Genomic DNA, 13,279 nt, shown 5'->3' with positions numbered 1-13,279 from the left:
CTCTTCCAAAGGTCCTGAGTTCAATTCCCAGCAACCACATGGTGGCTCACAACCATCTGTAATGAGGTCTGATGCCCTCTTCTGGCCTGCAGACAGAATATTGTATATATATAATAAATAAATAGGGGAAGGAGGGGAAAATAAATAAATATTTTTAAAAAATGCCTTCCACATCCATTCTCAATCTTATCAGAGAACAATATTCTAGGATGTGACTGGGTATCAGAGAAACACTTCAACATCTACCCAACATGGTACTTCAGACAGTTTTATCTCTTCTTTTCCTGAGGGGCACACACTGACAGCAGAAAGCTCAGACTGAGTTCATCTTTCAGGTGAAGAAATGAGAGGCCTGCAAACAATAGCCAAACAATACATAAGGAAGACAACGCCCTGGCATGTAAGCTTGGTGGTTAAAAGCACTTGCTGCTCTTCCCAGAGGACCCAGGTTCAATTCACAGCAACCACAAGGCAGCTCACAACTGTCTGGAACTCAAGTTCTAAGAGATCCCATGTCCTCTTCTGGCCTCTGTGGGCGCCAGGCATACACTTAAAAAGGTATGCCACACACATAATTTTTTTAAAAGGGGGGGGGCGTACCTTGAGGCAATATTTCTCAAAAGTGAGTTCCATTAAGTACATATAACTCCATGGTGTGTGAGAGATTTTCCCAAGCAGGGAAGACAAGGCTCCTGCTCCAGGAGTTTACATTTATTGACAAGACCAACCTGAGTTCACAAAGATTAACAGTCCACAACAAAGTTAAGAGGGATTGCAGATCCCTCTGCCTCAGTGGAAGGCAGACTGGTCAGCACAAGAAAAAAACTATGAAAAGCTTATGAACATACTGTCCCAGTGGGGTGTGGTGACACCCTTTAATCCCAGCATTGTGCTTGATTCCCATGAAAGGTATGCAGAGAACAGTAGAACTTCAACAGTTAACTTAATGGACAGCAAGGACACACTGATTCAAAGTTCAGCAACTGCCTAGAAAGGATAGCAGATAAAGTGCAAAGCACAACAAGGTTCCCTGAGGTCACCTGCTGTGACTTTCTATGCTGGGAGAGGAAAAGCACTTTCTTCACACATTCTCCCACATGCTGAAGGGTCACAGCATTTTACACTAGGCAATCACAGACACTGAGAAATGAATGTGGTCCCTGTGGCCCACTGCTGGGCAGTCTTAAAAGAAGATTTATTAACATAGTGTGAAAGGTTCTATGGTAGTGGTTCACCCTTCTTCTAATGCTGTGACCATTTAATATAGTTCCTCATGTTGTGGTGACCCCAACCATAAAATTATTTTCGTTGCTACTTCATAACTGTAATCTTGCTATTGTTATGAATCACAATATAAATATCTGATATGTGACCACAAAGGGGTCATGACCCACAGGTTGAGAAGCACTGCTCTGCGGAGAGAAAACACAAGAGACCAAGTTTTAGAGGAAAGAACCTTTAAGTGGTCCTGACAACTAGCTGTATGTAAGCAGGCAGCAAGACTCTGGGAGCATTCCCAACAAAATTAAAGTCAGACTTAGGAAGAGAGAGCAGAGAATGGAGAAAAGGACCCAAGGAACAATAAGTAGGTTGAGATTGAGTACGACCCAACACCAATGCAGGTGTGAGGAGACAAGGCCTCTGATAAGCAAGAAGAAACACATGAGAAAGAACAGACCATCACAGGTGCAAACATACAAAGCAGAGACGGATGTCCCAAGGGACCCAGACTCCTGGAGCTGGATACCAGCAGATTAAAGGGCAACTCATTTTGCTAATTGTAAAGCTATTACTAAACCTGTTCGTTCCCTTCAGATCTATTACAGCTCACTGCAGAACTGCTAACCTTAGTCACTTTCTTTTTTTTTAATATTTATTTATTTATATATTTATTTATTATGTATACAATATTCTGAGTGTATGCCTGAAGGCCAGAAGAGGGCGCCAGACCTCTTTACAGATGGTTGTGAGCCACCATGTGGTTGCTGGGAATTGAACTCAAGACCTTTGGAAGAGCAGGCAATGCTCTTAACCACTGAGCCATCTCTCCAGCCCCCCTTAGTCACTTTCTGAGATGTTACTGTAGATAAGGCTGGCTTAGTCTTTTCAAACTTCTATGTAAACCTAATTAACACCGATCACAAGTATAACATGCTAACAGAACATGGAATCCAATCCCTGGCTCTTAAAAAAAAAAGACTTTCCTTTAGATTCTTGAAAGCCACCAAAAACCTTACAACAATCCTGACTAGAAATGGTCTGGTTGAGTTTGGGTCTGTGATGAATGCACAGTCAAGATGTGTTAAATATCCATGCTCAGCAGCAAACACTACTGCACTTGATAAACACCACTCTTAGCAATCAGCCAGGGCTCAGGCTGGAGACAGAAGAGGAGCAGAGCAGGCCGTGAGAATGGTACCTAAATGCCCAGGAATCTGGGACAGACAGGACATAAACATCAACTGCTGTAACAGCTCCACACAGCGTTCAACTAACTGACAGCACACAGGCTCCCTGCCAAGAGGACCCAAAGAGACTTGAACACAGCCATGTGGAGCGACACACCCACAACACCAGGGCTTCTTGTGGTAACAGAAAGGAACACCTCTCTCCTGACCAGAACTTATGATGCCCAGTATTCTGGGGCACAGCACAACCTTAAAAGCACATCTGTCAATCAGAGTGACTTGGTAGTTGAGTGAGCTGCAGTTCACAGCAGAAGCTTCAAGCGCTAAGGAAATGTTGACTCAAGCAGGCCTAGTACCAGCTTCTAGGCTAAGCTAAGAGCACCAATTTAAGCCTGCAGGGCTACAGGTGGGACTCCAAGACATGAACAGACTAGGAATCCAGCTCAGTAAGGAATACCTACTACACAAACCTCGATCTCTGTCCAATCCCGGGAACCCATGTCAAAGTAGGAGAGAACCTACTCCGTGAAGTTAGCCTCTGCCCACCACACACACTAAGCACACTCCAATAAACTCACACATCATAGCCCAACTATGAATAAACTCTTAAGTGGGGGGGGGATATAAGAAAACGGAGGACATGTTTGCAGGTTTCTTGCCCACCTAACACACATGACCCAGCTTACCATCTGGTAGTTCATCTTCAGCCTGTATGCCACACAGAGTCCCACTGTATGGAGGGAGCTGTGCAAGAAATCAAAAAACACATTAACAGGATATTAAGACTCAACACTTCAAGTTCCATCTCATGATATCATGTTCCCAGAAAGACACACACCAAAATCTGATAAAATCTAAATCGAACAGTTTAGGAATGCTTTCAATTATTTACCATTACTGAATACACTGAAAGTGAGGGTGGGAACCTGAAAATGCACTCCTAATGGCATGTGTACAGGTTACAATAAAACCCTCCCATCACATCCTGCCTGCCTTCCACAGTCAGTGGTGAGCCCAGACCCTGGGCTGTCCCCGTCTGCTGGTGGAAGTCACTCTTTTTAACAAGCAGCAACACAGCTGGCAGATGTAGAGCCAGGGCTCTGGACAGAGACAGAAAAGCCCGTGAGGAAGAAATGGCCTGGAAATTGTGACTCCCTTCTTACACACTGTCCCATGCAACTGAATTAATGGTTTGAAATCACCTTTCTTGTTTGGAAGAAAGAAAATATATGCCTGGCTACTTTGTAAAAAACCAGGGGAGCCGGGCGATGGTGGTGCACGCCTTTAATCCCAGCACTCGGGAGGCAGAGGCAGGCGGATCTCTGTGAGTTCGAGACCAGCCTGGTCTACAAGAGCTAGTTCCAGGACAGGCTCCAAAACCACAGAGAAACCCTGTCTCGAAAAACCAAAAAAAAAAAAAAAAAAAAAACCAGGGGAATTTTAAGACCCTCTCAAATTCTTCCTGCCAATTCTACATTTGAGAGCTGGGAATGTCTGAGAAGTGAGACTGACAGAACAAAGCACCTGCTGCAGCATTTGTCTCTAGTCACTAAGGTCCAGAACACAGTCTAACAGTCTGGAGAGCCTGGGGTGTGCAGTTTCAGCAGTCTCTAGCTAGTGTCAGACCAATCACTGTCTGCTGTTTAATGGTCTCCTAGGCTCATGTCTCCAATGGACTCTTTTAGGTAGCCAATGCCATTGTGGTTATAAGAGGTAAATTTACCCTCCCCCCCAACCAACTAAAGTAAAGTGCTAGGTTCTCTCCCCAGATAGTAATGACAAATACCAAGAAAACGGTGACTGGAAAGGAGTCTAACTGCTCACTCAGGTTCTGGCATCAAGACGCAACCCAGGACTTAGCACCCTGACACACGGGCAAACCTGTCCGTCCACATGTCATCACTGACAGCACACATGTGGTGCAGCAATCTCAAGGAAGCTTATAAGCAAAGAAAGATGAGACACTGTGTGTAACACAGAATGTCTGCTCTGTCAGTGACTAGGGTGCCCCTGGAGACAGAAATCTATGAGGCACAGAAAGGTCTTATGAATCAATCCATTCACAGTAAAATCCCTGTGACACTGGGAAATCTTTTGAACCCAACTCTGGAAGGGAGGATGTGTATGTGCCTACTGGGAAGGTGGAACACCCCAGAGTCCATATAGCAACTTCAATTGCAATGTGCAGAAATGTGGTCTCTGTAAAGTAATAAGCAGATAAGGCAGGGTAAAGTCTCTATTACTGAACCCTTTTATAAGAGAGGCAGAGACAGCAAACTACCCAGGGGACAATTCAGCAGGTCAGCACAACACAAGCCACCAATTCCTGCACCCCAGACCTTGTAGGGCCAGAACTCTAGCTAGTTCTTCTCAAAACAGCCACCTCACACAGGGCAAGACATGTTATTGGTGCTAGCATCATGATATATATCATGAATAGGACTGAGGACAGTGGCAGTGAAAACACTGACCAAGGGTTCCTAACACTCCTATTCTCAAAGACCTCAGAAGGAGTTTCTGGGATAGCAGACAGATAGGGAAGCCAGGCTAACTGTTCTAACCAATTAACAGATTACCACTAAAATCTGGGGCAATCTAACAATTTCATTTAAGCTTCTTTTAAAATTCCATTCATTATTTACCGGGGTAGTGGTGGTGTTGTCAGTTCTGTCATGACACTATTCGGGTCCTAGGGATTGAACTCAAGTCATCAAGCTTGGCAGCACAGACCTTTACCCACTGACCCATCTCTCCAATCCTACCTACCTGTCATTTTCAGTTAGTGTATTAAGGCATTTAGGGGCTGGTGAGATGGCTCAGCAGGTAAAAAAGTTTGCTGAACAAGTCTAGCAACCTGAGTTTAATCCCTGTAACTGACCCCACAGAGTTTTGTTTTTCGAGACAGGCTTTCTTTGTGTAACAGTCCTGGCTGTCCTGGAACTCACTTTGCAAACCAGGTTGGCCTCAAACTCATTGAGATCCACCTGCCTCTGTTTCCTTATTTACTTGAAGCTGGCCAGACTGCTGCCATCCATGGACCCACATGGTAAGGGGAGAAAACCAGCTTCCACAGTTACCCTCTGTCAGCAGAGCACTATGGCACACACACTCAGGACACGTTAGCAGGCATAAAGATGCACATCTATAAACCTAGTACTCAAGAAGCTATGGCAGAAGGATTTTTATGAGTTTGAAGCTGGCTTACACTACAAAGTGAGACTTTAAAATCATATATCCATTTACTTTGACTGTTGGCCTGAGGAAATCATAACCGTGGAATGGTTGCAGACAGGATGCACCAGCACTGCAAAAACATGATTGCTTTTGCTGTCCAGGTGTGTGGCACCTTTCACTCAATAAACTGCCACCAAGTTAAGACCTTCCCTCGTGACAGAAGATGTAGTAAGCACAATGAGACAGAACTATCCAAATGGATCAAAGCTGTCCAATTCTACAGCAGGTTATAATACAAAGTACCAGATTTGGTGGTTTACACCTGGAATCTCAGCAGTCAAAGGGCTGAGGCAGGAGGATCACCATGAGTTCAAGACCAATTTGAGAAACATAGCAAGTTTCATGCCGGCCTGGACTATGAAGTAAAATTCTGTCTCTTATACATCAAACCAAAAATGTAACTCCCCATACAAAGGTGAGACGCTGGAGACAAAGTAGGTCCAGTTTACTCTGAGAAGCATGTAAGCCTGGGGCCCTGCACAGCGTAGTATCTCCAGCTTCCTCAAACATTCAGGAAACACAATGTAATAATCTGAAAGCAAGCCCCTGAGACACCAATTCAGGGGGCTGAAGACATGGCTCAGCAGTTAAGGGTGCTTCCTACTCTTGAAGAGGACCCACTGTCAGTCAGTTTACAATAGCCTATAAGTCTAGTTCCAAGAAATCTAACACCTATGGTTTCCATATGCATTGCACACACAAGCGCACAAACCACATGCACACGCACATACATACACAATTTTTAAAAATTAATCTAAGGTGGGACATAGTAGTGCATGCCTTTAATCTCAGCATTTGGGAGGCAGAGGCAGACAGATCTGAGTTCAAGGCCAGCCTGCTCTAAAGAGTGAGTTCCAGGACAGCCAGAGGTTACATAGGGAGACCCTATGCCAAAAACAAACAAAAATCCATAAATGACAACCAAGAGCCTTATTGGTGCCCCCCCCATATTCATTCATTTATATTCTCTCTCTCTCTCTCCCTCTCTCTCTCTCTCAGCTATGGTACTAGGGGTGATCTGTTCAGTAACACTTGATGTATATGTTGCTTCCAATACTAAGATCTGAGTATCTCCTGGAATAAACACTTTCCAGCACCAGTAGACAATAGAGGGCTCAAACAGACCAACTAAATTACCTAACTATTCTCCACTAGGGAGATCCACTTTCAAGCCACTGCTCATAAATCAGAGCACAGCTCTAAAAACACCAGTAATCCTTATAAACAACACCAATATTAAAGATCACACACAGAATCACCTGTTTGCTTCTCCCTGACTCCCTATCTTACTGGGGCAAGTTTTTAAACAAACACCTAAGACAGGCACAAAAGCTCTCAGTTGATATGCTTTACACTTTAACACTCTCCCTGTTTACCCCCAGTTCTTGATCTTAGAAACAGAAGAAAGCGCTTCACTAAAATTTCAAAGCCCACAGCACATAGAAAATAAAGCCAGATCAAGCTATACCACAGCTATGGGCAGGAATGAGTGTGTACCATATTACTCGGAAGTGTGTGTAGGGGACTGTGCCTTTAATCCCATTAGTGGGTAAAGACACAAGTTGATCTCTGTGAATTCAAGCCACAGTGAGACCAGAGAGAGAGACATAGAGTTGGGGATGGGAGGAGTGAATCTATGGGATAGGTCATAGAAATGAGAAATCATCATGTACTCCCTCAGGAACCCACTAACCCAACCTGGCAGCTCCCACAACACTCAGTAAACACACACTAATATAGTGTAGTAAATAAATTACAATGTGTGTGACGAACCTACTGAGCAATTAAAACCAGAAAGCAGGTGCTGCAGAGGTGGCTCAGCATTTACTGCTCTTATAGAGAACCTGAGTTCAGCCTCAGCATCAACAATGGAGCTCACAATCATTCATAACTCCACTTCCAGAGCATCCGATATTCTGATCTCCATGGGCCCCAAGCAAACAAATGGTACATATACATACTGGCAAAACACTAATACACACAAAACAATCTTTAAACTAACAAGCAGTAACAACAAAACAATACAATAACAAGAAAACAAATGTATAAGCATAAACTTGGGAATACAGCACTGGCTTAAAGTGACCTGCAAAGGGATGATCTTAAAGCACACAGCACTCGACAGCTGCTATGGACACAGCATGTGCTGCCCACCCCAGCAGTCACTACCTCTGGGAAAGGAGCCAGGAAGAAGAAATAGGGGTCTAGCTGTGTGTGCAACTATACTGGCACCTTCTAAGTTTAAAGCAAATACAAGAGCAACAAATGGGTCCAGCACACTCATGGTGTAGGCTTTGCTCATCTATGCATTATTAGGACTCTCAATTAAAGTGAAAATGAACTGCCAATCATTTTTACACATATGAGCATGAAAAAATTTTTTCTTACCTCAACTGAAGAGCGGGGAGTCACAAAAAACTGATTGAATTCATCAGGGCTGAAATCGCCAAAAATATACTGAAAACAAGAAGAACATTTGATTACATACAATAAACACATTACTTTTTTTTTTTTTTGAGACAGGGTTTCTCTGTGGTTTTGGAGCCTGTCCTGGAACTAGCTCTTGTAGACCAGGCTGGTCTCGAACTCACAGAGATCCGCCTGCCTCTGCCTCCCAAGTGCTGGGATTAAAGGTGTGCGCCACTACTGCCCGGCTACTTATTTTTTAAAAGTCAATATTTTACAGTTTGTCCTATGAAACATTTGGACTAGAATCCCCCAAATCCTTTTCAAATAAGCAATGAGGGGCCTCAAGTTGAAAGCTGAGGTTCTTAGGGGTGGTGTTTTCTCATGACATGCAAGAAAAGGCCACTTAACCTTTTCTGTAAACTCTCAAAGAACAAGGTTGAAAGAGCTTATTTTGAAGCAAGTCAAGAATGGTCACAGCATGAAGGCTCCTGCCTGTGGGAGACTTCCTGGTTCACCTTTTCACCTCCATTTAGCTCTTTGCTGAGTGACATCATTACCTACCTCCATTTCATTTTCCCTGTCAAAGGACAGGAAAACTCATGGAAAAGTGTCAGTGATCCTGAGTAACAATCTTTAAAGATGTGTCATTTATTCTAAACATGAACGGGAGTCAGAGAAACATATGGCAGATACAACCCTCTAGTTTCATAGAGTGCTAGGCGTGACCTTCACTGACAGGATTGGTATAGCTGAATCTGCCAAGTGGCCACCAGCTCCTAATTGCTTTAAGAAATCTGCCACTAACAAGTATCATGAGATTTCCACAACACTCATTCATTCATTCAGCCAGTAACCTGCTACATGAAAAACTCAGGACTGAGGGTCAAAGTACAAGCAGAGCTGTGTCTTCAGCTCCACTGCATCTTCAAGTCTAGAAATGACTTATGGGGAAGTTTATTAACGTACATTCTGTAACTAAGTATTATAGAAAATAATACTCGTTATTCTTCAAAAAGTCACTGTTGGGAAGACCATTTCCTGAGGTTATTTAGCTGTGTCTACCAAAACCATAACAAACACTGAAAACAAAGCTGTCCTCACATAATGCATATCCTTGACCAAGTCGATAAGGAGACTGGACAGATGGCAATGGTGGAAACACTGAGATTCGACATGGTTTGGAGTCTTCTCTTGAAATGCTTGGGGACTCGGCCCTTTACCAACTGCAACATTAACTAATCACTTACAACATGGGAAAGCTTATATTACCACTCTCAGCATGGCAGGTGAAAAAAAAAACAGAAGAATCACAGTAAGAAAGGAAACACCCTATCAGAGAACAGAAAAGTGTAAAAATTAGACTAAGCTCAAAACACTAATTTAAAAACTCAGCTGGTTTTTAGTAGAACAGATGTATATAGCAATAGGGCAGTTTTGAAAACTCAAGAAGTACTTTCCCCTAGAATGCTAGAGTATTATTTCCACAGAATTCCATCCTAAATATTTTACTCAGGTGTATAAAACATTCTCAGAGAACAGGGATGTGGTGGCTCAGTGGTAAAACACTGGATTCAACATCATTATGCTAACATCTAAACACCTGTGTGCAGTTTGTAACTCCCATTAAATGAACTATGATGACAGACAAGGATGGATACAGAAGTAGGATCCAGGGAACTCCGTCTCAGGGAGAGCAATGCTCAGAAAGCCATCCCCTTTTGGAATACATCCCCTCTTGGGAATAAAAAGACTGCAGATTCACAAAGCAGGAAAAGATATGTATGGATGAAAATTAATCAGACATGTTAGATCTTCTGCAGCTAGGAGTTCTGGGTGGCTGCTGGGAGCTGAACCAAGGAGGGCAGTAAGAATTCTAGCCACTGGCCAGGTGGTGGTGGCACACGCCTTTAATCCCAGCATTGGGAGCCAGGGGTAGGCAGAACCAACCAAGAGAGCATGCTACAGATAGGAAATCTTCAATAAATGACTGAACAAATAAGCCCCCACCACGTGATGAGAAATAAAAAAATGGACGTTTTTGTTTGCAGAGGCTCTGGATCTATAGCCCAGTCTGACAGAGATCTATGGAGGTGTTACAGTTACACATGGGAAGAAATGGGCGCTAGTATGTGTTATTTTAGAATATTTGTTTTTAAATCATGTTTTATTCAAAAAACTAATTAGGGACTAGAGATGGATGAGTTAAGAGCACTGGCTGCTCTTGCAGAGAACCTAGGTTCATTTCACAACATTCTAATGATGGCACACAATTGTATCCCAAATTCCAGGGAATTTAATACATTCTTCTGGCCTCTGTGGGCACCAGGTATGCACATGATGCACAAACATATGTTCAGGCAAAACAGAAACTAATTAAAATGTCAGTATAGCACTCAGGAGGCAGAGGCAGATGGATCTCTGTGAGTCTGAGGTCAGCCTGGTCTACAGGGTGAGTTCTGACAGCAGGGTTGTGTAGAGAACCTATCTCAAAAAAAACAAAATGAGGGGCTGGAGAGATGGCTCAGAGATTAAGAGCATTGCCTGCTCTACCAAAGGTCCTGAGTTTAATTCCCAGCAACCACATGGTGGCTCGCAACCATCTGTAATGGGGTCTGGTGCCCTCTTCTGGCCTGCAGGCATAGACACAGACAGAATATTGTATACATAATAAATAAATAAATATAAAAAAAAACCCAAAATGAGTTGGGCGGTGGTGGTGCCAGCACTCAGTGAGGCAGAGGCAGGCGGATCTCTGTGAGTTAGAGGATGGTCTACAAGAGCTAGTTCCAGGACAGACTCCAAAGCTATATGACAGGCTCCAAAGCTAGAGAAACCCTGTCTCGGAAAGAAAAAGAAAAACAAACAAACAAAAAGAAAAGATGTGTTGGTATAAAGAACAGAATTTTAGATATGCTTAAATCTACCCCTGCACGAGGCACCTCTCACCCATCAGCCAACACCATGCTGAGAACACCTAATCCATCTAAGGACACCAGGAGAACTGTTAACTAGCAGCTATGTGACACCAAATACCATTGAGTGAATAACAAATAGATAGCCAGGACTGCTTGCAACTCCATCCTGACTCCCTTCTCACTGGTTCACATACATCAATGGTAACTCCATCAAGAAACATGAAGCACATCCTCCTGCTGTAATCTATTTTCATGAGTTTTTGTAAGTGAGTGCACCTCTAATATAAAAGACTAGTTTCAGTTTAGTTGCTGAAGCCAGAAGTCAAGGTTCTGATATCTGTGTACAGCATCCACTATAAGAGCCTGGGTCAGGATCTCCAACTATTGTGAATACATCCACATAGGCCTTTCCTGTGCACCAGCTTTGCTCACAAAAAACACCATTCTGATGGGACACAGATGTGTAACAGAATCCTCGATGCTTGGAGAAGTCATTGTCAAAGGTCGAAAAGATGAAAATACTGAGATCTGGAGTCAAGGGACTCATTAAAATTAGGGGCGTGGGCTACAATTGTACTGGATACATGAATACATCTGCCTAGCCAAAGTGACGCATACCTGAGTGGTAACCAGTAACATCCTCTAGGAAGCTGACAGTCCAGGAGTTAAGAGCACTTGACTCCCATTCCCAGCACCCACGTGATGGCTCATAAGCATCTGTAACTGCAGTTTCAGGGAATTCTAGGCCTTCTTCTGACTTAAGAGTACAGGGTACAAGCCGGGCGGTGGTGGCGCACGCCTTTAATCCCAGCACTCGGGAGGCAGAGACAGGCGGATCTCTGTGAGTTCGAGACCAGCCTGGTCTACAGAGCTAGTTCCAGGACAGGCTCCAAAGCCACAGAGAAACCCTGTCTCGAAAAACCAAAAAAAAAAAAAAAAAAAAAAAAAAAAAAAAAAAGGAAAATAGATACATAGGAAGGTAAAATACCCACATAAATAAAATTTACATTTATAGGAAAAAGGAAAAAAATACAATAAGCTGATAAAACTGCAAAAGCAGAGGCAAAGCTCCAGGGAGTGGCACACAAACATAAGAACTGGAAGAAAGACAAAGAAAAGGCATCCTGCTCAGAGTACCTTCCCAGGTTCACCCACAGAAGCATAGATGAGAATCACAGGAAACTAGTGTCGGCCAGCAAGGGAAACTTAAGGTCTGCCATTACTGCGTGGCACTAGGGGGCACTGGAGAACAACATTCTTGGCCCCTAAGCTTCTAAAGACCTCATCTCTAGAAACTGAATTGAATATGTCTACTGCCCCCAAATTAATGTTCTTTGCCTTTTGAACAGGTTCCTGGTGATTCGAGAGGCAGCTGTGAGACAAGTAATCTGCGGGACCTTGGCTCTGTTCAGTTCTTTCCAATTTCTAAGGGAGATAGGCAGTTACCACAAGCTCTTACTTAGGACAGTCTCCCACTGTAGTGCACAACTATGCAAGCAGGCTGAGCCCTACCATAGCTAAAAAGGGGTTCTGGTCAGCTTTTCTGCTCTCTGGGAGGTTTAGGCCATTCTTCGAAGCAACAGATGCTGTGAAGGAGCAAAGCCTTCATTCTCTGCAGAAAATGAGCTGGGTCAGGTAGCTTCAAGATGTCTCACCAAGAAGAGCTCCTGGGCCTGACATGGATTAAGCAATAGGTAGGACTGGGGTGGGGCGCGCTGGCATTTGTGAGGCTCTGACTTGTGTCAAGCATGGCAAAACAAAAGAAGCAAAAACAGTAAAGAAGGGGAAACATGGCCCTGGAAACAGCGCACCAAAACCTGCTCAACACTCTGAACCTTAACTGAAAAAGGGAAGTGAGCCAGGTGAAGTGGTCCACACTTTTAAGCTCAAGAGGCAGAGCCAGGTGAGTTCAATGCCAGGTCTACAGAGCTAGTTCCAGGACAACTAGAGCTACACAGAGAAACTTTATCTTTTTTTTTTTTTTAAAAAAAAAATGCTCTAGAGTGGTGTGGTTGCATGGATGGGAGACACCTGAAGGTGACACTGCTCAGTCCATGCAAACCAGGAGTTTCAATGACATAACAATATTTACTAACCATCACCTACCCCAGGCGAACTGTTTGAGACTGAGGGTAATCTGAGCAGATGCTGAGAACTCAGGACATAACAATATTCACAGGCTGTCACAATGCAAGTGCAGGCTGATGAGTGTTACAAAAGCAGGGGAGCTGGGTGATGGTGGCGCATGCCTTTAATCCCAGCACTCGGGAGGCAGAGGCAGGTGGATCTCTGTGAGTTCGAGACCAGCCTGGT

At 43.7% G+C, this 13,279-nt stretch overlaps 1 protein-coding gene across 2 annotated transcripts in view; it reads right to left on the bottom strand.

Moving 5' to 3' along the window:
- Window positions 1-13,279, bottom strand: part of Usp10 (ubiquitin specific peptidase 10) — a 50,898-nt gene that overhangs the window by 25,493 nt on the left and 12,126 nt on the right. For both annotated transcript variants that reach the window (XM_005345759.3, XM_005345760.3), the window contains exons 2-3: window positions 8,031-8,099; window positions 3,095-3,152 (exon numbers count right to left, since the gene is read on the bottom strand). In XM_005345759.3, coding sequence (XP_005345816.1) covers window positions 3,095-3,152; window positions 8,031-8,099 — 127 coding nt within the window. The remainder of the gene's footprint in view (window positions 1-3,094; window positions 3,153-8,030; window positions 8,100-13,279) is intronic.

This window comes from Microtus ochrogaster, chromosome 4, assembly GCF_000317375.1.
Source record: "Microtus ochrogaster isolate Prairie Vole_2 chromosome 4, MicOch1.0, whole genome shotgun sequence".
In the NCBI taxonomy this organism is placed as follows: domain Eukaryota; kingdom Metazoa; phylum Chordata; class Mammalia; order Rodentia; family Cricetidae; genus Microtus; species Microtus ochrogaster.
This window is presented reverse-complemented; position numbering and strand designations above follow the sequence as displayed.